General features: G+C 35.3%; 1 protein-coding gene across 1 annotated transcript; it reads right to left on the reverse strand.

Annotated features, from left to right (window-relative positions):
* Positions 1 to 11,111: 11,111 nt before the first annotated feature.
* LOC125193644 (shikimate O-hydroxycinnamoyltransferase-like) lies at positions 11,112 to 13,186 on the reverse strand. Its single transcript, XM_048091484.1, has 3 exons — positions 12,647 to 13,186; positions 11,976 to 12,330; positions 11,112 to 11,820 (listed from the first exon to the last, which is right to left on the reverse strand). The coding sequence occupies exons 1-3, from the start codon at positions 13,169 to 13,171 to the stop codon at positions 11,294 to 11,296; spliced, it is 1,407 nt and encodes a 468-aa protein (XP_047947441.1). The 5' UTR covers positions 13,172 to 13,186; the 3' UTR covers positions 11,112 to 11,293.
* Positions 13,187 to 15,961: the final 2,775 nt, after the last annotated feature.

The raw sequence follows: 15,961 nt of genomic DNA on the forward strand, positions 1-15,961 counted from the left end.
ACCCGTTTGTGATGTTTGATCTAGATATTTTTGTGAGATTGACTTTCAATTTCTCAATAAAAAGCAAAGGATAAAAAGAGATCTAACAACAAAAATTGAACCTAAACTAGAAAGGATGGTAGATTAGAAATGGAAAGCATGTGTATAATGATGAGATAAAAGAGCTACAACCATAAGACCTTAACCAAAAGAATGGAGACAACCCTAGACAACTTTCATTAGCTCTATCTGTTAGGTTTGGTATACTGAAAAGCATGTTTCGAGCAAGTTTCGCCCGGATAGAATCTTGCTTGTCAACGTAAAACTCTACAATTTACTTTTAACCCGATTCAGTATTATTCGAGCAATCTCGCACGAATAGAATCACTATTATTATTACATTGTGTTTGCTTGTGCATTTATAAGATGTTTTATAAACATTTAAATGCATAAGAAGTAAACAAAGCCTAAGTCTTTTGCTTAGTAGACCGGTTGTGGGCGACGTCCACTTTAAGGTAACACGGTCAGATCTATGCAATGCTTTACAAAATAAAAAGAAGAAGAATTTCACAACCTAGATAGGCTTAGACTACCTATCGTGAAAGGTTGCAATGTCATTCCGCATATTTCTAAGCCTTATTTCTTAATCTACAGACGTTAGCATTGAGCATATGGTATTGATTATGCACTACTTTGACTTATCAAATGGTGCGGGTTTTTCGCAACCCAATAATCCTGATATATTGGGTAGTGGTGATTAATATCTAGCGGTGTTAGGATTGCTATTATGTTGAATCGTGCGCGAGGTGAGTCTCGTTTGATGATTTCCTCAAGAGGAGCTCCAACAAGGTTTCATTATTCGGAAAACTGGCCAGTTGGAGTTTTATTACTCTATGAATAATAAATAAGTGTTTCTTGCTAAGTCTACTCTTGGAGTTAATAAGATATTAATTAATTAAGTCCATAGAAGACATTAATTAATTAATGGACATTTATATCTTAAGCGCAAGAAATAAATAATATAAACAACGAAAACCCGGATTACTTGTAATTTCGGATTTGGAAGGGGAGAGTTCAATATTACTTCTGTAGTGACTGCTCGTAATATTTCAATATAAGCTTGTATTAAATTGTGGGTTCAATTTAATTAATAAAAAGCTAATTGGGGGAGCTCATATCCAAAACCTTCCATAGATCCATGTCTGGGCCCACAAAGAACTTAATATAAATAGGAGAATAAAGGACACAAAATAATTAGTTATTTTCACTATAAAAATTTTGGTCCTGCCTCTCTACAGAAGGCAACGATTTTTTTTATTATTTTTCTCCTCCGTGAGGAATTTTTCTGTCTTCTTTATTCGAGTCCTAGTATTTTGATAAGATCAGACCACCCTGATATCGAGATATAGTTCGGGAACCAGAGAGAAGATCCGTGGTCTAGTACCCAAGATCATCATCGTGGAGAAGGCGCGAGCAATCGTCGATTCTTTGGAGAATCAAAATCTGTAACTCTAAACCTTAGAAATCATGTTTAGGATTTATATTTTTCTAAACATGAATTATTTGCGTTCTAGCATGCAATTATCTGTTTAACATGTGAATTGATTATCGCATAATCGGTCAAATAGATCTGTATCTGATTTATTTGTTTTGTACAAGTCTTCCGCTGTGCAAGGGCCACCAAACCCCAACACTATCACCCCTTGGCTCCAATACTCAATGGATACACTCCATTGATGCATACATCTACTTGAATCAATCTATGGAATTGAAACAAGCAACCTTCAAGGAAGGAATTGGATATAATCCTCAAAGAGGAAAAACTCACAAAGGAGATATCTTAATTCATTAATCAACCAAAGAAGAAAATGAGATAAAGTCCTATTTATAGTTGAAGGCCAAATCCCGAGAAAAAGGCCCACAAAAACTGGCCTCTGCGTGGGCCACCCGCCCGGGTGGAATTTGATGGCCGAAAGCCACCCTCCTGGGTGGAACTTGTTGTCTCCGCCATGCCTTCGGGTAGCCACCCTCCCGGGTGGAATTTGGTGGCCAAATCCACCTGGTCGGGTGGACCTTTTTCTGCACTGCGCAACTTCTGTAAAACGGCCATAACTCCCTCCTCCGAACTCTAATTGGAGCGTGTAAGATACTCACACGAAGCTATCTCAAATATGAAGACAATGGTGGGAGTTTCAAAGCTTTTGGACGTCATCTCAATAGGCAGAATAAGCCAGCTGCAGGTACGAACTTTGATACATGGCTTCCATGGTCGTATCATAGTGGTAACATGACAACCAAACATAAGAAAAGCATGGATAAGTAGGACTATCAAGGACTAACTTACCGATAAAACAAGGCCTAAGAGCCTCCACGATGGGGCGGAGGATAGTTAGCTCGATGCATCATCCGTCCTATCGTCTGCCATTGCAAGTGAACGGACTATGCTCCCCCATCCTCCACTGATGATCAACCGATTTTTGCATCCTCCAGCCTATCGTCCGCCCCATTACGGGGTTCCGGAGGATAGCATGCGTTTTCAATTTTTTTTTTTAATTTCTTCTATATATATCACCACTTTTTTACTTCAGTTCACACCTTTCACTTCATTCCCTTCCCCCATCCCAATTTCTCTCTACATTGAAGAATGAATCCCGTCGATTTCTCAAATCCAAATAGTCCACACAGATATCAATGATAAAAATTAAAAAATAAATACAAAATAATAGTTAAAAAGATAGGGTAGGCTATAGGGCGCCCAACTGCAAGTGAATGGACGGAGGATAAAATGTTGACGTGGCCAAGTATTGGGCGGCTATAGGGCTCCTCATTGTGAATGCTCAAATAATTCGTAAGTAGGGGTAGGAAAAATACCGAAATAACGAAATACTGATGGTGTTTGCAGCGGAAGCACAAATAAATCATAGAATTAGATCTATATTTAGTAGATTATTCAGACAAATTTTGTTCGCGCAATTATCACATGTATCATGCTCATAACTTGAATTAAAACATGCTTTTGATTAATTGAAACCTAAAACATACTATTCTACATAGACGGAATAATACCTTCTTGATTCTCGAAAGAATCATAGATGGCTCGCTACTTCTCCACGTGATGATTTTCAATACTAGACCACAAATCTTCTAACCGGTTCCTGAACTGTATTCCGAAATCAGTGTGGATTGATCTTATCAGAACACTAGGACTTAAATAAAGAAGACAAAAGTTCCTTACTAGGAAAGGGAGAAAATTTCGTCCACTTCAGAGAGAAAGGGGGGACAAAAATTTCAGTAATATTAAAAAGTATATATGTCTCTCCTTTATTCTCCTATTTATATTAAGTTACATATTGGGCCCAGTCAGGGATTTATGGAGGTTTGGATGTGACCTCGCCCAATTACCTTTACTAACAAAATTGAACCCACAATTTAATACAAGCTTATATTGGAATATTATTATCAGCCATTATGGTAATAATATTGCACTGTCCATCCAAATCCAAAATTACAAGTAATCCGAGTTTCCACTTTTGTTTGAAGGTCTATTTCTGGTACTTAAGATAGAAATGTCCATTAATTAATTAATATCTGCTATAAACGTAATTATATAACATCTTATTAATTCCAAGATTGGACTTAGCAAGAAAGACTTATTTATTATTGAGAGAATAATTAAATTCCAACTAGCTAGGTTCCGAATAATAACACCTTGTTTCGAGCTCCTCTTGAGGACATTATCAAACCAAACTCACCAGACACGCGTTACAATATAATAGCAATCTTAGCACTGGTAGACATCAATCGACAACACCCAAGATATCAGGATTATTGGGTTACGAAAAACCCGCACCATTTGTTAAATCAAAATAAAACAAAACCAATATCGTATCCTCAATGCTAAATATATATTGATTAAGAAATAATTATTTATCAAGACCTCGTCTTTCAGTAGATAAAATTAAGACATGTCTTGCTGTTAGATCCGTTCAGTGCTATACTGATACGCTCAGATTTTGCACTGTGTTAAGGCCTTTATTTGGTCTGTTTTGAGTGTCAAAGTTGCATTACACGTCCATTAATTGCATATTTTATCTATTTTGGTATATTGACGTGTTTTGTGATAAATGTTCATATTTAAGCCTAAAAAGATAGCTAAAAGTCGAAGTTGGAAATCTGGAGTTTTCGAGACGTCCAGCAGTCCGCTGCAACCCATGTAGTGGCCGCTAGCGGCCATCGACGGCTGAGCAAGTAGCAGTCCGCTCCGAGAAAGTTGTGCTGAAAAGAAGAACACGCCCAGCGACCGCCCCAAGATATCCAGAAGTTACGAGATTATGTCTAGCGACCGCTGCAACACAGGCAACGACCGCCGTCCAAGAGGTAGAGATTTCGGATCAACTCACAGCGACCGCTGGCCAAGGTGCAGCGGCCCGCGAAAACGCGGCGTACAGAATTGACCTACTTTCTCCCCAAGATTTACCATACTTGTCCACATTTTGCCTTATTTAGTGATGGGCGATTTTATGGCTATAAATACCCCCTCGAACCTCTTCAACAAGGATCTTCTTTTTTGCTGCATAATTCCAGAGCATATATTTGAGAGTTCGTACTTGTTCATCAAGGTGCAAGGGTTTGAAGAAGGAATCAAGAGAAGATCAAGACTACAAGGACTCAACCTTTGAGTTTTATTTGCTTTAGTTCTTATGTTCCCTTTGTTTTCCCTACAAACTATATTTTTAGATTGTTCTATCATGTGTAACTAAATTCATAGGATTCTAGGGATGTGTTGGTAACGACTTTGGTTATACAATTCCGTTTTGCTATTTAATATCCGTTTTGTTCTTACTTCGTTTCTTTTCTAAGTATTGGATAATTGCTTCACGTTTGAGTGACACATTCTGTGATGATTTAATATAACTTGCTACATAATCGTGAGAAGAGGTTGGCGAGTTAGATCTGCTTAGTAGACACTACAATTAGCTTCCCTTAAAACGGCACTGTTAATTAAGAGTGAAGACTTTTCAAGGGTCTTAGGAGCTTTAAGGAGTTACGGATCTAGGATTGACGTCCCTAGTGTTAGTAATCTACGTTTGTATCGCATGAGCATAACCTAGGCGACTCGTCCAACTGAAGTAAGAACTGTGCTAGGGTATTGTAGTTGGAATTTGTATAACCATAACTGTGAAAGCACATCCCTGGAATTTCCTTATCTCTATATCTGTTTCGGTGTTTTATCTGCAAAAGTTGTTTGATTCGCTTTTTTAAGTTTTTTATTTCAAAAATTCAATATTCTCTCAGTTTCCCAAATAGTGAAAGAAGCTTAGTAGAATGGTTTGAGTGTTTGCTCACAGAGCAAGTCTCCACGTGGAAAGATATAGTGGCGGCCTTCCTCGATAAGTACTATCCGCTGGGCACGATCCTAAAGCTTAAGAGCGAGATTTCCAATTCATGCAAGGCCATGACGAGCCCCTTTACGAGACTGTTACTCATTTCAAAGGCCTCCTCCGCAAATGCCCCAACCACGGTTTCACCATGGATCATCAGTTAGGCATACTTTATAATTGATTTAATGAGAAATTTTGTGCTACGTTGGATTCAGGGGCAAACGGAGGATTTTTGCGGAAGAGTGGACCGAATGCCATGGCAGTCATAGAGGAGTTTGCCACCAATAGTAGGGGGTGATCGAAAGAAAGGCACAACTCGAGAAGGGTAGCAGCCATCGAAGAGGCCGAGGAAAGCAGCCATCGATTGCTCGCATCTTCTCCACGATGATCTTCAATACTAGACCATGGATCTTCTAACTATATTCCGATATGGGCTGATCATATCAGAACACTAGGACTCGAATAAAGAAGACAGAAAAATCTCACTAAGGAGAGATGAGAGAATTTTAAATATTATTTATGGGAATTAAAGGTCATCTAATTAAAGAATGTTTTTTAAATAAACATTATCTATTTTATGAAATAGTTAAAATTGATGAAAATAATCTAACGAGAGAGCATTATTTTTTATACATGTGTGATGCACTTTTTATTAGCACTGAATATACCTGCAAGTATACAGGGTAGATCTAGTATAGTTAAAGGTCAATACCAGGTTGTCGAACACGGGGAATAAGATCACTGATTGGCTACCTCCTACTCAGCTTCTTTTACTATTTGGAGAAACAGAGAATTTTTGGAAAACAGTTAAACGGAAAGTAGTAAATGGATGAATGCAACACAAACTAGAGGTCGAATAAATGAGATAAGAGAATTCTAGGGATGTGCATTCACAACTATGGTTATACAAATTCCTACTAAAATACCCTAGAACAATTTATACTTCAATAGAACGAGTCACACTAGTTATGCACATGCGGTACAAGAGTAGATTACTAACACTAGGGTTGTCAATCCTAGATTCGTAACTCCTAAAAGCTCCTAAGACCCTTGTAAAGTTCTCACTCTCAATTAACAGTGTCGTTTTAAGGGAAGCTAATTGTAGTGTCTATTAAGTGGATCTAACTCGTCAACCTCCTCTCACGATTATGTAGCAAGTTATATTAAATTAGCATTGAATGTGTCACTCAAGCATGTAGTATTACGGAACAACTTAAGAAAGAAACGAAGTATAAACCAAAGGGATATTAAATAGAAAACGGAATTCGTATAAACCAAAAAGAGTTACTAACACATCTCATCATTTGTCAGGACTCTTCGGCGTAAGTTCCTTGGCTTGGACAGGACATTTAGTACATGTCGCTATTCCTGGATCCAGAGGGGAGTCCGTTCGATGGAATAATTTCTTAGATGTATTACCGCATCCCCAAGGGTTAGAGGTAAAGTAGTTGAAATTGTTTAGTATTTGCTGGGACCCATAAATAATAAAGTAAAAGAAAAAGAAAAAGATTGTTATAAATGGATATGAACTATTTTTATGTGACGACCGAAAAAGAAAATATGACATTTTTCTGTGAGATGGGGGTAATTATATGTATGGAACAACATCCCCTGCTAGGACTTTGAGCCTAGTAGGGATCCAAACTCCTTCCATTATTAATGCTAAAGTAAAGTACTCTCTTTGTTCCAAGAAAGATGATCATTTTTTTGAGCGACATGAGATTTTATGCAATTTTATTTTGTATATGAAGTGGAAAGAGTAAAATAAGAGAGATAATAAAATAAAATAAAATGTGTTTTTAATTTTAATAATATGTTATTTTAGTTGGGACAAACTAAACTGAAAAGTGAATCTTTATCCGTGGGACGGAGCTAGGGAGTATGATTTTCATTAAAAGGCCTAGTAGGGATCCAAACACCTTCCATTATTATGACAAAAGTAAAGTATGATTTTCGTTATTGTTGCTCACTACCAATACCATCATGTCATGCAACGATGACGTGGGAGTTCTTTCACCAAGTAAATAACCTAACTTTAACTTCTTGGGTCATAGAAATGTCATTAGCAAAAAGTGTATAGCTTTATTTGATGTTAACAATAACGTGGAAGTTCTTTCACCAAGTAAATACCGTCACTTTAACTTCTTGGGTCAAAAAAATATCATCAGCAAAAAAGTATAGCTTTATTTGGTGTTAGCAAAAAAGAAATATTCATGTTTTATATTTTATTTTTACAAACACTTTATATCTAAATAAATGCTTTTCCTACATAGTTTCATATTTATAAATGTGTACTACCCATAAAGGTTACATTATCGGTGCAACTAATTTTATGAAACAAACGTAAAATTATCATATCCGCTCTCTTTGCTTACTTTTGATGTCTCATCGAAGATTGAAAAATAGTAATGTCCATTCTAAATAAGCTAATATTATATATTTCGCCTCTTCTGGATTCTAAATCAAGCTAATAATATACTCTCTCGGTCCCACAAGAATATGAATTCTTTCCTTTTTAGTATGCCCTACAAAAATATGCACTTTCTAATTTTGGAAAGTCTTTTCTCTCTATTGAGGTAGGACCCATTCTCCACTAATAATATTTTAATTACTTTTTCTCTCTACGTCTCTCTTACTTTACCAATTTTACATTAAAACTCATGTCGAACTCAAAGTGCATATTCCTTGGGGACGGAGGGAGTATATCAATAAATTATTTTCATAAATATGTATGTCTATCAAATATTACACTTACTCCGTCCCTTCAATTTTTTTTTCTTTTTTCATTTTGGTTCGTCCCGCAAAAATGTCACTTTATATTTTTGGCAAGTTTTTCTTTTTTCTTAGGTGAGTCTCCTTCTCCACTAACAATACTTCAATCATTTTTTATTTCTACATATTTCCTACTTTATCGATTTCACATTAAAACTTGTGTCATCCCCAAAATACCTATTTATATTAGACAGAGAGTATTATGATACTCTCACCATTCCCTCATAGTTGAGTCATTTTCTTATTTTAGTAAGTTCTCTCAAGTTATTTCCATATATAGCACTCCCTGCATCCCTGAAAATTTGTCACATTTCTCTGCATTCGTTTTGGAAAAATGATACTCCCTCCGTCCCATTATATATGCAATATTTGGAAATCATCATAGGTTTTTATATAGTGTTGTTTTGTGAGTTGATGAAGAGAGACTAAAGTAAAGAGATGAAAAAAGTAGCGATAGAGATGTTTCCATTTCAGGAAACGTTTCATTTTTAATGGGACAAACTAAAAAGGAAAACGTTTCATTTCTAATGGGACAGAGAGAGTAATAAATAGTTAAAGTGGAGAGAGAGTAAAGTAAGAGAGAGAATAATATAGAGAAGACTCTTATCTACATTATTTTTTCTCTTATGTTACTCTCATCCACTTTAACTATCATTTTTTTTCAAAATGAGTGCAAAAATGAAATGTGACAAATTCCATGGACGAAGAGAATAGTAGTAATAAATATTTTTTTTCTCACTTTTATTTTATTCATTTTTGGGGGATATTGGTTTTTAAAATCATGAACTTTGCCCAAAATTTGGTATTTCCCATGAACTTTAAAATTGGTTTAGAATATCACAAACTTTGCATTTTGTTTAGTAATTCCCATGGCATATTTATCACCATATTTGACTAACTTACGAATTTTTTTTTTATCATACTTGATACAATGAAATCAATTTCGTTTTCTACCTAACTTTTTATCCTACTGTTATGAACTTAAAAAGTGGCTTAAAATACCATAAAATGTTTCACGGTTGTACAACTAAAATAAGATTTTGATGAAAATATCTTAGTCGGGCTAGTTTGTGAAATACCAAATAAAGTGCAAAGTTTGTGATATTGTATACCAATATTAAAGTTCGTGGGAAATACCAAATTTTTAGGAAAGTTCATGATTTTAGAGATCAATATCTATTTTTTTCATCTTCTCTACCTTTTTCTTTCTTTTACTTTTCTATCTATCTACTTAACACACTAAATATCCATATTTTAAACTTCGTACCGAAAAGTTCTTCTTCAACTATAAGAAAATGGAAGGAGTACTCCGTCCCTAATAATTTGACACTATTTGACCCGGCACGGGTTTTAAGAAATGTAATATAAAGTGGATTGAAAAAGTTAGTGATATGTGGATCATATTTTTATATATTAATTTTAAATTAAAATGTGAGTGGGATTGTGAGAATGAATTAATGGAATATATAATCCATTATTACAAATAGTAAGAATGAAAGATGATAAATTTTTATGGACGGAAGAAAATGAAAATTACTAAATAAGTAACAATTTTTTAGTAAATGAGTATCATGAGCCATGAACAATCGTTGATTTCAGCGGTTGAAAATGGACTTAGGTGTTACAATAATCCATTCCTTTCTAACTAAATGAGGGGGGGCCCTTATGAAAACAAACGTCAACAACCTATCACATCTGACCAATTATTTTAGCTAGCGTGGCCACATTACTTAATCTCGAGGTTCAATCCTCTAAAGTTCGTACAATGATGGAAATATGTGGTGCCTATTATAACTGAAAGTATAATAATCTCTTCATCCCACAGTAAATATTACACTTTGTTATTTTAGTTCATCTAATAATAAAAGTCATATTTTATTTTTATCATAAATAGCAAGTAGGTACCACATTTCAGTAACTCATTTCACTCACATTATACTACTCCCTCCGTCCCGGCTAAGATGACACATTACTTAGCCGGCACGGGGTTTTAGGAGTTATTGGTTAAAGTGTTTAATTGGAGAAAGAGAAGGTGGGTATAAGTATTAAAGTAGAGAGATAAAGAAAGATGAATATTTTAATAGGAGTGAGAAAAGGTGGTTGAGTGTATTAATTGGAGGGAGAAAGTTACCAAAAAAGGAAATGTGTCATCTTAGTTGAGACAAACTAAAAAGGAAAACGTGTCATCTTAAGCGGGACGGAGGGAGTATAAAATTATTATAAAAAAGTGGGTCTCATATTTCACTAACTTTTCCAATCCACTATTCTTTATATTTCTTAAAACTCACACCCACAATAATAATGACTCCTATTATGGAACGGATGAAGTATATATTTTGAACCTAGATTATATGGTTAAGACTATTTCAATATATATCATGTGATTTATAACAATGGCAAATGTACCGGTAAATAGAAATAGTGTAGTCTAATGCAAGCAAAATCTTATTTTTATAATAAACCAAATGTAGAAAAGTAAATTAACAATAACAATATAACAAATGTTATACGAAAGCAAATTATTGTCTTCTTCAAGTCGATTTGAGGTATCTCTCTTTTTGCAAGACCGGGTACGAATTTACACTATGTCTGTGAAGATGAAACAATTTTCATCCTATCGAGTAGAAGCACCTCAAACTCGTAGGCATCGACGAACTTGACGTCTAGTCTAGAATTGAGAAATACAATGCTTCTAAATTTATTTTATCATATGGTTTATCATTTATATTATTTGTCATGATTTAGTGTAATATTGTTTTATGTTATTGTTGTAATGCTTTAGCTTTTAATATTAATTGTACTGTTGTATTGTGTTTTTACGAGAACAAGGCTGGTCTAGTTTTGGAGTTTCTCATCAAACATAGATGAGTGTGGAAATATTAGTTTTGTAGGTTAATTTACAATTAATTGTCTTATTTTCTTGCTCAAAAGTGACCAAATCAAATAAATTGTGTGCGCTTATAATTTGAATACCAAATATATACCTTACTACAAATCTTTATAAGACTTCATTTTCACATTTTGCATACAAACGCCGGTATAAATCAATGTACAATTTGTTTTTAAAAATTAGAACATCGCTTATTTTTCTTTTTCCAATAGAGAAAAAAGCATTACATGAACTTGTAAAAAACATAGTTTGTTGATTGTTCCCATGAACATCAAATGTCATAAAAGATGTTCTCAAACACCTTCATATGCTCCTCCGGGAGCACGATGGCCAATGCTAAGCTCCCGTCATTGACAGGAGTAGGCATCACAATTAAATGCCCCTCGGCCGGAAGGGCACCGAGTCCAACGTAAAAGGGACGGCCCCACCCAAAGTCTACCTCATAGAAGAGCAGTCTGGCCCAACTAGTTATGCCGAGGTTTGGGCTTTTGTAAAGCCCAGTGCCTCTAGCATTGGGGTGGAGGCCGCCCTCCACCTCCAAGTAATCAATGGCGGATCTCAAGTATTCGTCATCCATTCGGGAAACCGCCTCCCGAATTTTGCCAATAGTGAAATTCAATGGTTTTGATTCGACTTCACCGCTCAAAGCAATGTGGGAGGCTTTGAAGACCGCATTGCCGAAGTAGCCTGGCGGCAGCGGAAGCCGTAGCCGCGACCGCCCGTCGACTATAATCGTCAGCTTGGTTTCTTGGTCTTTAGGAAGCCGACGAGCTTTGCAAATGCACCTCCAAACATGGCCTAACAAATTTGTAGGAGTACATAAGTTAGAAACTTTTTTTATAAATGCAGTAATTAATAGTTTTCTCAATTATTTCTCTTAATTATTTTTCTATTTTAACTATTTATTATCATATTTTTTAAAACGAGTACAATCAGTGGAAAAAGAGAGAGACCTGTGAGCGCTACAAATGAAGTGTACGGTGGGGTCTTCCCATGATCTTCTTGGCAGCTGGCTTTGAGGATGTTTAGCTGATCTCGCGTCAGCGGAAACATTGAAAATCTTGTTCCGGAAACATTTGAGTGAGTTTTCAGCGCCGGCGGCGGATGGAATTCCACGTGGTTGAATTTAGGCTGCGGCGGGGTGCGCGCTGCCAGGACACGGCGGTCCAAGTAAGGCAGCACACCGATGTCGAGGCCGCGAGCTATGTCGCACCAGGTTTTGAGAATATGCAAAGCGGAAATTCCATCTTTCACTTGATGGTCCATTGCAACACCTAGGCATACTCCTCCGCATTTGAATCGTGTCACCTTTTTTTGTCCCACCAAACAAATCTCAGAATTGGCAAACAGAGGTTTCGACAGCAATTCAAAATAAAAATAAGACAAAATATTTATATATGTGATGGTTTGTCGATGCACAATTGTCAAATTAAAATAGCAAGCAACCGACCGAACTCCGAACCAAACAGGCCCGTGATACCAAGGTTTCGTCAATCTATACCTAAACTCCACATTAGTATTATATTCTTCGCTTTAAGCAAAGCACTCACAGTTTTGCTTTTAAAATACTATCCATAAAACCTCATACAAATTGTAACATTTATACCCAACAATACATATATACCTGAACTAGTAATAGTGGGAAGGAAGAAATTCCTTGAGAATAATCGACTTCGGGGGTGAGGCAAAAGTCGGGGTGGGGGGCGAAGTCCTCCAAGTCGTTGAGGTCGGCGTCGACCTCTGCCTCAACGAAGGCTGCTCCCTCACCGTTGCAGTCGATTTCAATGCGGCCTTTCGCGTCCTTGTTGAGCCTCCCGGCGACAGGGTAGAACTCTGAGAGGGTCCGCGCGAGGGCTGCCTTGAGCACCGCTGCGTCGAAAAAGTCGGGGACGGCGGTTGGGCGGTAAAAGATGTGAGTACGAGTGTGGTAGTTCTCCGGCAAAATGGCGTCCAGATTGGAGATCCATATCGTTGACCTCGGCTTCGCCGGCGCTGGTTTTACCACCGCCGACTCCTTCACCTTCATCTCCATCTTCATCTTCACCGTTTCAATACTTTTATGTTTTATTTCAAGTGTAATTTGGTCTAGTTTGAGGTTTTGTATGCATTCCATGTGCCATTTATAAGTAAAGAAGTGAACACAAATCATCCCGTGTGCTATTTAGATGATCCCTCTGTCCGATTGTCTCTCATTAATTGTAATCGATAAATATTTCATTACTTCATTTCAATCACATTTAATTTTAAAAATAATTTATAAAGATAGGACTCATATTCTACTAACATTGTCCACTCATTTTCCACTACATTTCATAACACTCATGCTAAATCAAACAGTGTCAATTAATAAGAAACGGAGGGAATATATTACTCCCTCCATCCCACTTTAGGAGTCCCAGTTTACCATTTTTGGGTATCCCACTTTAGGAGTCCCGGTGGAAATATTCCATAAATGGTATTAGGCTCTACATTCCACTAATATTTTTCTATTCACATTTTATTATAAAACTAATATAAAAAAGTAGGACCCACATTCCACTATATTTTTTCACCAACTTTCCTTTACATTTCTTAATACCCGTGCCGAACTTAACCGGGACTTCTAAAGTGGGACGGATGGAGTATTGAAATTTCCGGAAAGGAAGTGAATTCACAAAATTATCTATGAATTGTTTCATGTTGTGCAACTAGTGGCGGATCTAGAGTTGGAAAACGGAGGGGTAGGAAATTACCACTAGGAATGTAATTCGGCTCAACCTGTTTAGGCTTGGGCCAATTCATTCGGGTTGTTGAACTACTCGATTATAAGTCATTTGAAAGTATAAATTTTTTGGGCTATAAAGTGCCAACTATAACATTAAAATTTCGAGTTTCGAGATAACTCGTTTAGCCAACCCTCCTAAACAATTTTATAATTTTTTAAAACTAATATATTTGTAGTATTAAAGTGGGGTGAAGTTGAGTTTTCTATTAAGCATTAAGTTACGACGACTAGAATTCTCAAGCTTTACACTAAAAAATGTGGTTAGTTATAACAAATAATGTAGAATATAAATCTTTTAAGATTGAAAAATCTACTGTCGGATACAAATGAGGTGAAATATTGAGTAAATAATGTATTCTCTCAACTTTTTTTATAGTCGAGTCATTTTTCTATTTCGTGAAGTTTCTTTATAGTTGAATCATTTTTACGTATGATACTCCTTTTGTGCCGCTATAGTTGATGCGTTTGTTTGGCATGGAGTTAAAGACAAAAGTAAGCGAACGGAAAAAGTAGAGAGAATAAAACAGAAAAGTGTATAAAGTAGAGATAATAAAGTAAGAGAGAAAAAAGAAAAATTAATTAATCATTACCATATTGGAAAATGACTCAACTATAATGGAACTTCTCAAAATGAAAAAACTATTAACCAATGGCGGAACAAAGTGAGTAAATAATATTTAACTCACTATGTTCTCTTAATTATTCTTTTACGTACTTTATTCTCTTTGTTGCTTTTTATCTACCTAATTACCTATCTACTTTAATACACTAACCATCAAATCCTTAAACTTCGTACCAAAGAGAAGTCCTTCAACGATAAAGAAACAGGAAAAATATATGAATTATTAAATAAATTTTGAAAAAATGGTATTATCGTACATGTTCAAATATCAAGAAAATGGAGACTATTGAAAATTGAGCATATAAAGAATTAGGAAAATCACTAATTATTGGAAGTTAAATAAAGATTGATTTTATAGGTAATATATGAGATTAGTAAAAACTTTAATTACGAATAGAAGTAATGTAGTACTATGTCGAACTGTACCAGTATATGAATGTTTGCAACAACTTAGAAACCTCATCATTTGATTTTAATAAAGCGATTTCAATAAATTTCTAAATTTTTACCAAATTTAAATTTTGTATATAAGTTATAAAATTCATTTATAAATTATCAAATTATTAATTTATTTTAACATTTGCAATTAATCAAAATTTTAGAATATAAGACGTGTTAGAAATTTTTCATGATAATATAAGGATAAGTTGTATTAATGTTCAATTTTTCATGTTAATATACTGATTTAATAGTAGTATACTCCCTCTGTATTTTAAAAATAACAACTTTTTCCAATTTAGTCTGTTCCTTAGAAATAACAACTTTCAAACTTTTTATTTTAGGAAATCTTTACACCCATATACATTAATTTATTTATCACTTATACCACTAATAAAGTGGACCCCATAATTTATTAACATTTATTCCATTATTTTTTTTTTCTCCATCTCTCTTATTTTACCAAATTTTCTTTCCATCTCTCTTACTTTACCAATTTTTCTCTCACTTTCTCTTACTTGACCAAATTGTGTACTCCATCCGTCCCAATAAATATGAAACATTTGGTTTCCGGCACAGAATTTTATGCAAGTATTGTTTTGTGAGTTAATGAAGAGAGAGTAAAGTAAGAGAGAGGGAAAAGTAGAGAGAGTGATATTTCTATTTTATGAAACGTTTCATTTTTAGTGGGACAACCCAAAAAGGAAAACGTTGCATTTCTAATGGGACAGAGGGAGTATTAAAACTCGTATCGTTTCAAACGTTTATAAAACGGAGGGAGTATAAATTTTTCTCAATTTACCAAAATGGGTCAATTTTAACATTAATTTTTGAATAGTTGCTGTACTCTAAATTCGACCATGCTATCGAACTGTACCAACATAAATGTTCAACGTCGGTTGCTCTCTGCATTTAATGAGCATTGATAATGCTACTTTCCCTTGTGTGTTAAAATTGCTTTGCTACTAGGATATTAATGCCCGCAACCTGTGAGCCTATCCTAATATAGTATGCCAAATTTATTGAGTTAGGATTGAAAATTTCTAGTCCGATAAATTATAATTCGATTAGCCCGCATCTAATTAATTCGCAACTTGTTGGTGTCAGATACGAAA

The sequence above is a fragment of the Salvia hispanica genome, chromosome 6, assembly GCF_023119035.1.
Source record: "Salvia hispanica cultivar TCC Black 2014 chromosome 6, UniMelb_Shisp_WGS_1.0, whole genome shotgun sequence".
NCBI lineage: Eukaryota > Viridiplantae > Streptophyta > Magnoliopsida > Lamiales > Lamiaceae > Salvia > Salvia hispanica.

What these genes read in the sequence shown, in the direction of transcription:
- LOC125193644 (XM_048091484.1), bottom strand. Translation starts at nt 13,171, where the DNA reads ATGATTTGTGTTCACTTCTTTACTTATAAATGGCACATGGAATGCATA. An exon ending in TCCCACTATTACTAGTTCAG is followed by an intron (nt 12,331 to 12,646) that starts GTATATATGTAT and finishes GGACAAAAAAAG; the next exon opens with GTGACACGATTCAAATGCGG. An exon ending in TTCATTTGTAGCGCTCACAG is followed by an intron (nt 11,821 to 11,975) that starts GTCTCTCTCTTT and finishes CAAATTTGTTAG; the next exon opens with GCCATGTTTGGAGGTGCATT.